Source organism: Epinephelus lanceolatus, chromosome 2 (genome assembly GCF_041903045.1).
Source record: "Epinephelus lanceolatus isolate andai-2023 chromosome 2, ASM4190304v1, whole genome shotgun sequence".
Taxonomy (NCBI): Eukaryota; Metazoa; Chordata; class Actinopteri; order Perciformes; family Serranidae; genus Epinephelus; species Epinephelus lanceolatus.
The window spans coordinates 17475312-17489117 of NC_135735.1; the positions used below are offsets into that span (position 1 = coordinate 17475312).

Consider the following 13806-nt stretch of genomic DNA (forward strand, 5'->3'; position numbering starts at 1 on the left):
ATGGATATCTGGAAGTTGTAGTGGCTCATTGGATTGACGTGTGTAGGTGAACCTGCTTAGATATTACGATTTGCAGCAGCTGACCAACAGGTTTTAATAAAACCAATGTATGCCAGCTGAGTGAAGCCCTAACGAGCACACATTCCCCCAGGAGCCCGGAACAATAATCACCAAGCACAATGGGGTGGGTGCCAAACTTTCCCTACAAAAAGAAAATCCTTTTGGGGCACCCAGCAGTGCACTTTAGCAGATTATTAAATATATGTTTAAATGTCTAAACCCAAGTGACGTGTTAGTCAACATCGGCGACACTAGTCATTTAAACAAAAATTGCTGCCTATAAAGTGCTTCTCTAACAAGCCCTGTCTGCAAATTATAAAGGATCCACTTGTGCAGTCGAAGAGGAGATTGGCAGTTGGCCTGTTGTTATCTGTGCGTACCAGCTACCTCAGTGCCTGCCGAGCAAGTTTTGTCTGCTGCTTTTTCTGCTCTAGCACATTTTTTGTTTGTTTGTTTGTTTTTTCTGCAGACTTCTTGGGAAAGCTGCCATATGGATTTGGAAAAAGGAGTGCAGAATCAAAAAAAACGCCAAAGGAATCATCCTAATAAGGAACAGGAAGTCAATACATGAACAGAAAACATTACATTTCAAAATGTTCTCATAATGACAAACAGGCATTGAAAGGCTACGTCTCCCTTTATGTTATCAACAATGTTATTGACTATTTCTCCATAGGGGACAATCCCATACATAAATCTGATTTATAACAAAATATGTAAGCTACATACAGTGTATATGTCTGTCTCACACATATGCTTTCAGTCTCTATATGTACTCATAAACCTCATCAGACTAAATCCAGAAGATTTTAAAACCTTAAAAAGTCCTAATCAATAACATTCTGAAATAATTTCTTCTTTTAAAAAACATAGCAGCAGAGTGCACAGAACCTCAGAGAAATAAATCAATACATACCAGTGTTTAATTAATATTATAAAATCACCTGGTAAAAATAAATGTGTCAACCTGTCAATAAAACATCCCGCTAATGATGCTCCGAGATTAACATCATACATTTTTGTTCAAAATGTGCGAGACTCAAAGCTGACATGAGAGAATACTAATCAAATGACCCACCAAATGTCTACTTTAGAAATCATGTTGTCCTCAAGTGGACAACTGGCCTACTAATTAGACATAGTCGTCAAACTTTGACTTCATCTGCCCACAACTTGACAAACGATGCTTGAGTGGGCATATTTAGGACAAAACTAACCAAGATGAACCCCAGCAATTAGACATAACTATTCTAAGTACTAGATAATGGCCATAACTGAATAACTACTGTACCATGAAGGAAATTGCCAGTACATGAAAACAAGATAGTTGATCTTGGGGAAACACTGAACTTCGACATCTTTTTCAGTTAACTGAGATAACGACTCGTACAGAAAACACTGATTCATAAAACACTGCACATGCAAACCACAAGAGAAAAGACATGTAAACACAGAAAGTAGGCATGTAACGATATGTCGAATTTCACGGTGTCGCGATAAAATAAATTCTCGATACCGTCATGGAAATGCCACGGTAGTTATATAGCTGCGTTCTCCTACAGAGCCGGTAATATGACTGTGCGACTACATTCCTCATAATCCTTTGCATGCAACTGCGCGTGCAGGTGAGAGCAGACTCGTGCAGCTCACCCTCTCAGCCTCCGACTCTGACCTGTGCGTGACCGGAGGAACAGCGAATAAAAGTAAGGAGATTGACTGTTCTTCTCTGTGTATTTTCTCCGCGACCGTTCATCATAGCAAGAAGCCACGCATATCACGTGAAACAGCGGAATCGTGGCTTTCCGACAAGAGCACTTGTCAGTAGTCTAATGTTTTCACAGCGAAAAACAATGATGAAGTTACACTAAAATTATGTATAACAGAGCTTTCATACAGCTTTGCACACACATTACTCTTGGATGGATTACTCGCGAATGCAGGGTCGCACAGAAATGCCACACATATCACATGAAAGCGCAGGACCAGAGCTCTCCTCTCCTCATCTCCTGTTCTGAGAAAGTGTTAGGGTCTCCTTGATGTAAAGATTGTCAACCTGGCGTGAACAAACTGAGTGAATGTGCGTTTTTGAGTTTTTCTATGACTTCCAGGGAAATGGCTGGGCTTTATCTATTTTGGTTTTCTTTTACACACACACTCTCTCTCTCTCTCTCTCTCTCTCTCTCTATCTCTATCTGTGAGTGAGGGATTGTGTGTTATTGAGTTTACATTATTTCTAATTTGTTAATTTTGTTGTTGTTGCAGGGTCTGATTGTTTTAAGTTTTGTATATTTGATGAATATTAAGATCCTCATAATTGGATGTCATTCAGATGACTTTCTAGTAATAGTACTACACTACTTTTGTTCAGAGTAGGTTAAAAAATACTGAATGTTTCCATTTTCATATTCTGTCACTATAGTTTTAACTGACATGACTTTGTTATGGCACTTTAATGTCTGCCTGCCTAGCAGTAATAGGGGGGAAATGAAAGCACATGTTCAACTGTGTGTTGATTTGTTTATGATATGCTTCCAAGTTAAAAATAACATGCTGTACAGTGTACATGCACTATTTTTGAATATAATAGCTATTTTGAACAATAAATTTTCTCTTTTTTTTTCCCTTGTATAAATATCGTGATATATATCGTATCGTGGACTCTTTATTGTGATAATATCGTATCGTGAGTTTCTGGTATCGTTACATCCCTAACAGAAAGGGAATGTTTCATGCAGATCAGAACCCAAGAACCAACCCAAACAAGACAGCATACAAAGACAGCAGATTTTAAAATTGTTATTTTCTGGACCCTTCGATAACAGCCCTGCTAACCATTTATTTTTGTTATTCTACTTTATTTCACTTTTAGACCTTTGAGCAATTGCACAGGCCTAGAGGGGCTGCAAATTCTGATGGCAAGGCAAAATCGACCACAGTGAACTAAACATTGATGCTCCACCATCTCATTTACCAGAATTGAAAAATAAACCCTCAATACTATGGCCTTTTTAGTCAAGATTTAAATAAACATGCCTAGGGCTGTCCCGAATGCCATTTTTTCGGCTTTGGAGCTTTGCTCGGAGTCAACAGGAATGGAAAGTCACTACATAGAGAGATTCAATCGGTATCAGTATTCAAAGATTCAGAAAGATTCGGCTCAGTATTTCTCCGTTCTCAACTGAGATGGACAGCATAGTGCCACAACAAGTGTGTTTTGGTTTAATTAGAGGCATTCATTCTCAAAGTTTCTGTAATTCTACAGTGTTTTTTGAATTATTTGTTATTTTAAAAAGAAAATTTCCAAAAGGTTTGGTGTGTTTTATTTGTTTGCAATCCCGATGGGTTTGGTTAAACAAGCTCATGTCTACAAGGTAATATCTGTGCACATTTTGTGACATAATAACAGCTTGTGACAATTTTTATTATAATGGATAAATTATAGACCCGCATAAATGATCATAGGCTCCAAATCCAGGATAACACTGGACAAAAGGCTGTGGAAAAAAAACACAAAGAAAAAAACCAAAGACTATCTGAATCTCAAAATGAAAACTGAATACCTACCCAATAAATTAATATCAAAATAGTCAAATATTTGGGTCCAGCTCTAAACATTTTCTGTAGAAATCCCTTCATAAATAACATAAGTGTTTTTTTTCCCGCATGGGTGGTTTTGTTCACAAGTATAACAGACCCCAGACTTGAACCTGTCACTCATAGAGCACAAGATTTAGTGATTTAGATTCCTTTTTTTATTGTATTTACTGTCAACTGACTTATTGATTAATCTCCTATACCTTTAGCTTTTCAACAAGACCTCAAGCACTGACTGAAACTCCACTCAGCAAAGTAACTTTTAACAATTAAAAGTCACAGAAAAATCTGCTTTGGTGCAACAAACTTGTCAAGCCCAATAAATGCTGATAAAATGTTCCTGTAAAAGTCATTAATGATTGACACTGCTCCCTTTTCCCCCAACCAGGTTTTTGTTCTGCATATTTCAGCTCTAAAATGACAGATTTCCTCCTGACACGACTTGTGTATTTTGTTTCTACCCATTTCTTTTTCATTTTCTTAAGCCAATATGAAGATGAAAAGTGTTCTTTTTTTGCAAATGGCACTATAAAATGCATAGGGTTAATTGAATAGGTAAATGAAGTGTCTCAATTATGATAAATTCTTTTCCAGTTACTTATTTGAGCACCCAAATTCAATAATATTGCCCATTAACACTAAAAACATTCTCCAAAAATTAGTGATATAGAGAAAAAAAGGATATTAAACATCCATTACATTAATGAGACTATAAAATCTTTTCAGAGCATAAACTGACAACCAATTTTTATTTTATTTGGGGGTTTTTTTGACAATGAACAGTCCATCTCATCCTTTTTTCCTACCCTGTAATTAAGTCGGCCAAAAACAGGATCTCAAAATAACATTAACACATTGCATCAACATGTCTTCTGTTCCATTTTTTTCTTCATTTTTATAATGCTATGCTTGAAAATAGCCACTGCACATGAAATGGCCTTTAATGGCATACCCACTTTCTGCCAATTACAGTAAATATTGTGGTACTGCAGTGCCACCTATTGAGATGACAGCTAACTAAATAAATTAATGCTCTTCACTGTGAATAAAATATATGCAATGTTTTTCAGTTATTTATTATGATAATAGTTATATTTTATATATGTTTTTAGACAGACCAGTCTGCTGGGAGGGACTAAAAGGTGTCAAGCTGTATCATCACACATACATGTATGTATTATTTAGTGAGAATAGTAAACAAGATGTTCTTTGGTTGTGTATTTCTGACATTTAGACAGAGGAAAGCCACAAGGGGAGCATCATTAAAAAATGTAAGGCTCTCTGGGTCACAACATTGCCTCAGTGTACTGCTTTTTATTTAGGATATTAAATAAAGAACAACAACATTGACCAACACCTTCGTCAGCCTGAGTGAAAATGTGCAGTTCAGCTCATGTAAGGATGCTTTGCATGTCACTCTTGTTGACAACAGTGAAAAGTGCTGCAAAGAGTACGAGTAAGTCAACAGTAAAAAAATTAGAATAACTTCAGTATGTTTTCAGCTAGTATTGCTTTTATTGTTAAGTAGCCACATAAAGTCTTGAGTGTGTGTTACTTGCAGTATCTTAGCATAGATTAATTATGTTTTAAATAGGATAGAACAATTTAGGGTCCATTTTCTAGATTTTTTTCCAGAGATTTCAATTACACCTCACAGTCACAGGAGTTTGCTCAGTTGTCAAGGAGATCATTCCATTGTCATCATACAGTAGTCAACAGTAGGCAGGCATGTTATGCATGATGGTGATCTTTGGCAGCCTATGTAAATAGCCTCCATCCATGCAAAAGACAGTCTTTGAACAGAGAAAGGGGTTATGATCTCCCCCAGCATAACTGAGGTCACACGATGACAACTGACCCATCTCCATGACAACTGTGCAAACTCCATTTGCTGATCAAAACTGTGTGAGCTGCTGCTAAAAACTCCAGAAAATGCTGGTGAGTGGACCTTGAGAAGAAATTATTTTATCAAACAACATTTTCAAGGATAAGGATGAACTTTAATGCTCAAGGACTGGTAAGGGTCTTGGTTAAGTGAAACACTGCTTGTGCTTATTGCCATTTTCAAAACGGGAACTCAAGGACTCCCTATGTGTGATCAGCCCTACAGAGGCTAAATTCCTAAGTTTCCCTGTACAACTGGCTTTATACATCCTCAACAAAAAACATTTACCATTATGTGTTTTAATCATTAACACCGTAGCCACTCATTAGTGTTCTGCATACCTATAGTTAAGTGATTTATTACGAATATACTATTTCAAAATAAAATCCTGTTAAGAGGTTCAGTGCATTTATTCTGAATCTGTCAAAAGATGTTCAGTTATCAGATGTTATACAAGTTTTGTGCCAGGTTTGCCAATCCGCATTCCTGGCAGTCTATGAGACGCAGTCAGATACAGTCATAAAATGCACCACCTCTTGAATCAGGGAAAAATAACAGCAAATGGCATCACAAGTTACCACAGAGCCTTCATATCACTTAATTTGTCTGACAGTTAAAAACCTAGTCTTTACCTTTAATACACTATACACAGTATTCATATGTCTGTATTACCAACTTTCAGACAGACATGGTGCAATAATGCATGTTAAATGCACACTGACATTCAATCTGAATGCCTTAACCAACCTGACTTAGCAACCATACTTTCAACCAGCACTGAACACACATCTAAGTAGGTGAACCGTTTTTTCCATAAATGTTAGACATGTAGCCATCAGCTCATCAGTAGGAGTGGATAATAACAGGCTGGACTGAATAAAAATTCCTGCGCAGACCTTTTACTAGAATCTAGACTATATATATATATATATATATATATATGTATGTATATATAGAATATAGACTAGAATCTCTGAATGGCAGCAACAAGGAATTAACTTGTGTTAGCACTCTCATAAGAACAGGGTCAAATGCGGGTTGAGCGTGCATTAAGTAGATCTCTGTCATACACACGTCTCCTGTCTGAAGCAGGGTTGTGTGTGTGCGTTGTTAATAGAGGCCTGACAGCTTTGAAAATTAGACAACCAAAAGAAGCCTTAATCACAGTACTGTTTTGTCCAAATAGCAACACCTCTCTATATCTCCCAGAAGACTACAGAAGAGATATACCTGGCAGACAAAATGTTTGCTGGGTTGCAATAGTAGGAAGGACATGGATTAGTGAAAGGGCTAAACCCTGAGCTAATTTTAACCTTTTGATTTCCTACATGCAAAGTTAAGTCAGGCAAGGTCACTGTTCACAAAGGAAACTCTAACATTCAATTGCATTGTGTATGAGCTTTTTTGGTCTCTGTTAAGGCATTTTATCTGCAATGGACACAAAATAATGTGTAAAGTAAGTGCACTGCACAGGTATAACACATCCCCAGCTCTGTTCTGCTGGGTTTTGCCTACATGTAGGTCTCCTAAGATATGAGCTGAATAGCCAGTTTTAGATAGTAACTGGAAATATAATACATTACTGCAAGGTCGTTGTCACATATCTTCCTCGATAGTCATGCATCTGTCCACTGCCATATGACAAAACGTGAAAATATATTAAATATGGGAACTTTTCCTTGTTGGTCGTGCACTTTCCTGTGTGTGTGAGTGTCCATGGGTGGTAAGACAGACAGGAAAAATAATGCAGACATTGACAGATGCTTAAGGACAAGGAAATAAAATGACCCCCTGACCCAACCACACTGCCCCCTGCGCATTTACACTAAAGCCACATTAGTTTACAGCACATAGCTTCAATAAAACAAACGTTTCATTACAGTCTGCCATACTTACAAACTTTGGTTTGCGGTCTCCATCATCATAACATGTGTTGTTGTTGGAAGATCCCTTTTTCTTTTGAGGTTTACTGTCTCGTCCGGTATTGGTTTCAAACCGCTGACCATAACTCTCCATGTTGTTGACCTGAAGCTGATGACTTGAGCTGACAGCTACTAACGTTAGTGAAGACGTTACCCTTGTACGTTAATATTAATTATGTAAGTATGTAAGTCTGCACACACTAAAATAGCTAAGGACGAAATTATCTACATTAAGGGTTACCATTCGTAGCTAAAATTGTCCTAACAGCTACCGTTTGTTAACGCACAGGCGCACATTCAACTGTCAAAATCCAGAAATGTCCATATATTTTCCAGCCGTCACTCCCAACAGTCCGTTTAGCAAACTAGCTAACGTTAGCAAGCTTGCTAACCTACCATTCACCGGTGGCTTTACTTAGCGCTAATCCAATTTATGGACTGTCACGTATGCTAACTTAACGCTTGAGTTTCCGCGGTGAATGCTGCGTACGAGATAACAGTTTCCTCCGTTTACCAATATTATCCGACCGTTAAGAGAAAGATATATAGCTAATAAGTATTAGCAGAGGATGAAGCGTTAGCTGGATACATAAATGGAAAATATTTTTTGACAGACCCGCGCAATGGCGACGTCAGCTGCGCATGTTTAATCCGGCCAATAGCAACCGCCGAGCTGGTCCCGCCCCCTCTGTTTACAGTTGAGAAGGCATTGGATTGGCTGCGGTGAGCTGTCAATCAGCCCCACTTCCTATTAAGACTGTTCGTTTTAATAACCGGGGTCTCCCGCAGGAGAAATGGTTTCTTTATCATGGGTGCACCTATACAGTCTATGAGCAGAACCTGTTTGTCTGCAGTCATTCCTGTCATGACTGATAGAAACTGCAGCTATAATAACGATAATAGTTCATTTTTATTATAAATTCATTTAATTATTGTTACTTATTTTAATTTATTGATGTAGAGTAACCCACAGGGCACATTTTCTGCTAAAACATTTAGGTTACTTCACAGTACAGTAATAGTAATAGTAATACTAAGGAGTCTGATAGTTTATTATTTATTAGGGTCCGGGCAGCTAAGCTGCCAGGACACTATTGTAATCCTAGGTATTCTTCTTTCTTCTTCTTCTTCTTTTTCTTCTTCTTCTTCTTCTTCTTCTTCTTCTTCTTCCAAGGAAATCATACTTCTCATGGATGAAAAACTCACCAAACTTTGCACAAAGGTCCAGTCTCATGCCAGATATCCTCAGCTGTAAACTCAAGCCAATAGTCCTGATGGTGGCGCTACAGCAAGCGTCTAAAGTTCATAACAAATCAACCATACGTGCTACAACTTCACAACTTTAATCAAACTGTAGCCCCAATACTGAAGAAACTTTTGTACACTTAAACCTATTAAAAATTATGATGTTCATCACTCTGTTTTTTTTTCAAAAACTGTAAAATTTCTTAAACCTATCTCCTCCCACAATTTTTGCTCAATTGACACCAAACTTGCTACAGAGCATCTTCAGACTGTCCTACAAAAACTACGATTCTCAGATTTTTGATTTATCAAAAATTGAGCCTACAGTGCATCAAAATGTTTGACTGTAAACGGTACTATAAACATATACATGCAAATTCTTGCTAAATAAATCTTCAATGTTCATGAAAAAATGACAAAATTCTAGAGTCATGGTAGATGATGTGTGGCAAATTTCAGAATTTTATCTCAAAAACTGAATTTTTGACAGCATTTTGAATTTTGCTCTAATGTGAACAATTGGAGTCAATGTAAAAATGGCAATTTTAAACATCAGTTTTTCACTTATGGAGCAAATCAATCACTGTTACAAACAAATTACCAACATCTCCATGCTGTCTAGATGCAATATGTGTATTTTCATATTTTTGTCTTAATAACTGAATCTTTTACAGTGGTTTCAAATCTGCCTTTCCATGCACGGATGGCTGCTTTCCTACACAACAGTGAATGGCTTACTCAATTTGTGAAGCCACTGTTGAGTTGCTACTTGCCAATTAGCTCAGAGCGGTAGATGACCGTCTTAGGTTCCAGAGGTTGCAGAGTCGAGCATGACTCATCACTGTGCAGCATCTTCAAGTCTTTTTTCTGCTTGAAAATCTGCCTTCTCATGCTTGAAAATAAACCAAACTTTGCACAAAGATCCAGTGTCAATACTTCAGTGTGAAACCATCTGAGGCTTCTCACTTTGCACATAGCTCAACTAGTTAAACATCAGTTTTTCACTTATGAAGCAAATCAATCAGTTAAAATAAATTACCAACATCTCCATGCTGTCTAGATGCAATATGTGTATTTTCAGATTTTTGTTTCGATAACTGAATTTTTTACAGTGGTTTGAAATCTGCTTTTCCATGGCTGCTAAACCTGCACATCTGGCTTAGTCAGTTTGTAAAGCTACACATGAATTGTCACTGACTAATTAGCTCACTAAGATAGAAATTGATTCTTAGTCTCAGAGGTTGAGAGTTCAAGCCTCAGCTGATGCAAAAGGCAGCTTGGGTTGCTAAATTCCTAAATGTTTTCCAATTCTTCTGCTTGTTGCTCAGAATTGCCTAAAAATGCCCGGACCCGACCCATCGCTGCGCAGCAGCTATAATTTATTTTTTTAACCTTTATTTAACCAGGAATTCCCATTGAGATTGAAAACCTCCTTTACAAGAGAGACCTGGCAGCCAATCAGAACACATTTAAAATGTAATAAATACAACGTATAATACAAAAACCCACATTAAAACAACAACTATTCAAACATAGGGCCTCTCAAGAAAAAAAGCAAGCACGTGTCTCTGTCACCACATTCTTTATGATGCCCTTAATTTCATCAATGGATATAAGTGTTTCTAATTTTAGATCTTTCTGAAGATTGTTCTATGTCCAGGGTGCAGAGAGGAGAATGCAGTTTTTCCCAGATCTGTAAAAACCTGAAGCAAAATAAAAAGCAATCACTTGGAGGAGCATAGCTGGTAACGACCACAGCTGATACACAGAAGGGGGCAGAGGTAGGCCAGAAGTTTGCCCAATATGGCTTTATAGATAAAAATATACCAGTGGTGTTGTCTGTGAGTGGTCAATGACGTCCAACCCACCAAATCGTAAAGAATGCAGTGGTGAGTAAGTGACTTCGCATTTGAAATAAAACACTGAATCAAGGCTTTGTAAAATGGAGGAGTTTGCATGCATATACAGTATGTCACTGTAATCAATCACAGACAGAAAAGTAGCTTCAACAAGTTTTTTCTCAGCACTCCAAGTAAAACGACTTATCTCATCTCTCAATGTACCCAAGTACTGATGAGAACACTCTTTTGATGGATTTACCATCAGAAGTGAAGACGTTAACAACAGAATGTAAAGGCATCCAACAGGACAGTAGAATAATGCAGAATTTTGAAGGTTAACACACAGCTAGAAACTATTAAAATAGTGTTTGGATGTGGAAACTTTATGAGAATGTTGCATGGGTAACAAGACAAAATCTACATTTCCCTCAAGCTTCAATCAGTTTCATGTGATTCTTCAGAGACGTACTATTATGCATGGTTGAAAGGTTTAACATGGAGTCAGTGCAACAGATCATAGCTGAAAAAAACACCTGTGTGTGAACCACCTTACCACATTAGTATTACTCATTTATCAAATAGGCTACAGATGATATTCCTTGTGTTTTAGAAAGTGCTTCCCCCTTCTCTCCAGCCTACCCCGACACGTTTCCAGGACCCGACAACTTCTCATAAAGGCGTTCATGTGAAGCTTGAGGTGGAACATAAGTTGATGCTACCTTTTTTTTTTTTTTTTTTAATCAGGCTGTTGTACTGAAAATGCTTCACGCTGTTGGTTTTCAGCTTTGTTTGGCCATTTAAAAGTCAGCCTAAAGCTACAGTGAAATCCCAAATACCTTGTCTGATGCAAACAGCAATGAGGTGATGTGATGCAACAAACAGAAACCTTGGTGAGATCCTTCTTGTGCTCTACTCCAAAAGAACGATCTGCTCCCCTAAGAGGTACAGTATCAGAGAGTTCTTCCATGTAAAGCTGAACAGTGTTGAACATTTGTGCCCATGGTAATGACACCATCAAATTATGCAATAATATATTAATTATGTAGAATATTGACAGTGAACTACATTAACATTAATGACTACTCTTGGGCTTTCTTAAGCTAACCATTCAGCATTTATGCTTGATCGTGTGGAACACTCTCCTCATATACAATAAGCTTTAACCTAATGTAGGTAATAGGATAAAGAGCCACAAGTGGTATTAACCTCTCCCCTGTATTTGTGCTTTCTGACAACTAGGAGCATGCCAGCTCTTCTTAGCACTGAGGTAAAGTGATAATTAGACATGTTTAGCTCACTGACAGCTACAACTATAACAAAAGTTGGTTGTAAGTTTGATTGACAGTTTTTTTTCAAAGAAAGTTTCTTTGCCACCAGCAAAAACAAGAAGTCTACAATATATACTTAACAAACAGGTCACTGATTTCAGCTGTCTGTTAGCTCGTGTAATTTGCTCAGCTGTTATATTTCAAGCGTAAATCTCTGGCAAGTGGAGCAGTAATTCAGTGTAATTGCGCTTCCACTATTACCACGTCAATCTGCGAAAACACATGCATGGCTTTTACGTGAATGGCAGGAAACAGATTTTGCGTGCACATTTTTGACTTAAAAAATATGTTTTTTTAAGCAAAACTTTAAGTCAAATGTCACCACTGAGTGAAACCTCATCTATGAAATCAAATCTGTCGTCCTTTAAATTCTTGAAATCTTGTTATCTTTAAAGACCTTTATTCCTTGACTCCCCCTGAAAGGCTGTCTGCATGGCTGTCAGCAATGTGTTAATGCTCTTCATCTGGCCAAACACAAGCCTTGTGGCATTGTGCCTTGCTAATCCTCCCAGACAATGAGAGATCTACCCTTCCAAATCGGTCAAAGAATTGCCACAGGGATGTACAACCAAAAACGCCCGAGGCCAAAAAAAATATGAATTCAAATTCTCTTGTATTGGTAATGACATTGATCTCTGTTATTTAAATAAACAGTCAAAACACATAAAATCAATCTGAGTGAGGCTGGATGTGCTTTGTGATTAAATAATGTATGCTTTATTTGCATGAGTCTTTCAAAACAACATTGTCACAGCATTGGAATATAAAAAGTACAACTCATGAAAATAAAGTAACTCTTGTTAAAGTGAGTCTCAAGGATATTCAGGAACATTTCTCTATACACAGTATCGTAAAGTCACAGCAGAGTTCAAATGCTTCTTTTTATTCAGGTTTTTGAAGAAATAACTTGGGCAGGGGTGTTATATGTGCTTTTATAATCTGTGGTTGTCAGTGGTACTGACAACAAAAACAAGTCAACCTTATGTCAAAGTATCCAATGAATACAATATTGAATACTGCCTGTTTTGTATGGAACACATAGACCTCAAGACATGAGGATCAGAATGAAACTTAAAAGCTTTGACACACGAAAATGTCCTTCCAATGAAGTTTCATTACTGAGCTGGTACGTGTCTGTTGCTGGGTACTGTTTTATTATTTCAGTGTGCATATACTGCCATCTTGTGGTTACACTTAAAATTGTATCACTCCATCAGAATTCAGTCAGTGTGAGCAACATGTCCAGTCAGTGATGGCCTGGCACTCTCAGCGGGATCCATGTGCTCCTGTGTGTCTGAGGGTCGTCACTGATGTCAAGGGTGGGCCCGCTGTGACTGGTCATCTTTAGAGCTCACTTGTACTTATTAAGGTGTCCACCAACTACCAAATGTGTGGCCTCTAGCTTGGGGCAAGAATGGGTAGAAGTAGACCAGTGGTGGAATGTAACTATGTTTACTGAAGTAAACCTGCTGTACTACAATTTTGACATACTTGTAGCCAACTTGAGTATTTCTATTCTGTTATTGTCTACTTCTACTACAACTGAGAGGGAAATGTTATACTTTTTACTCCACTACATTTATTTAGTACTACTTTTCACATAAATAAACCCCCTACTATCCTACTAATACACCAGGTAGTATACAAAGTACCTGAAATTGGCAACTGCAACATTAAAATGCTCTTACATGTATTTGTAACTGCTAAAAATGGAATAATATAATATTCTATAGTAATATAACACTGTTAAAAGAGCTGTTCTGCACAATGAGTGTCTTTACTTTTGATACTTTTACTAATAGGATTTATGTTCTTTTATTCAGTTAACATTTTCAGGAATTTTACTTGTAATGGAATATTTTTAGACTTATCATTTTTCCACCTTTTCCAAAACACACACCCAAATTCACTGGTCAATACCATTCCAAAGC

The 13806-nt window shown here is 37.4% G+C and overlaps 1 protein-coding gene across 1 annotated transcript in view; it reads right to left on the reverse strand.

Annotated features, from left to right (window-relative positions):
* LOC117260795 (protein diaphanous homolog 3-like) overlaps positions 1–8076 on the reverse strand; it is a 253424-nt gene extending 245348 nt beyond the window's left edge. The window contains exon 1 of the mRNA XM_078174650.1: positions 7436–8076. Coding sequence (XP_078030776.1) covers positions 7436–7555 — 120 coding nt within the window. The 5' untranslated portion in view covers positions 7556–8076. The remainder of the gene's footprint in view (positions 1–7435) is intronic.
* Positions 8077–13806: the final 5730 nt, after the last annotated feature.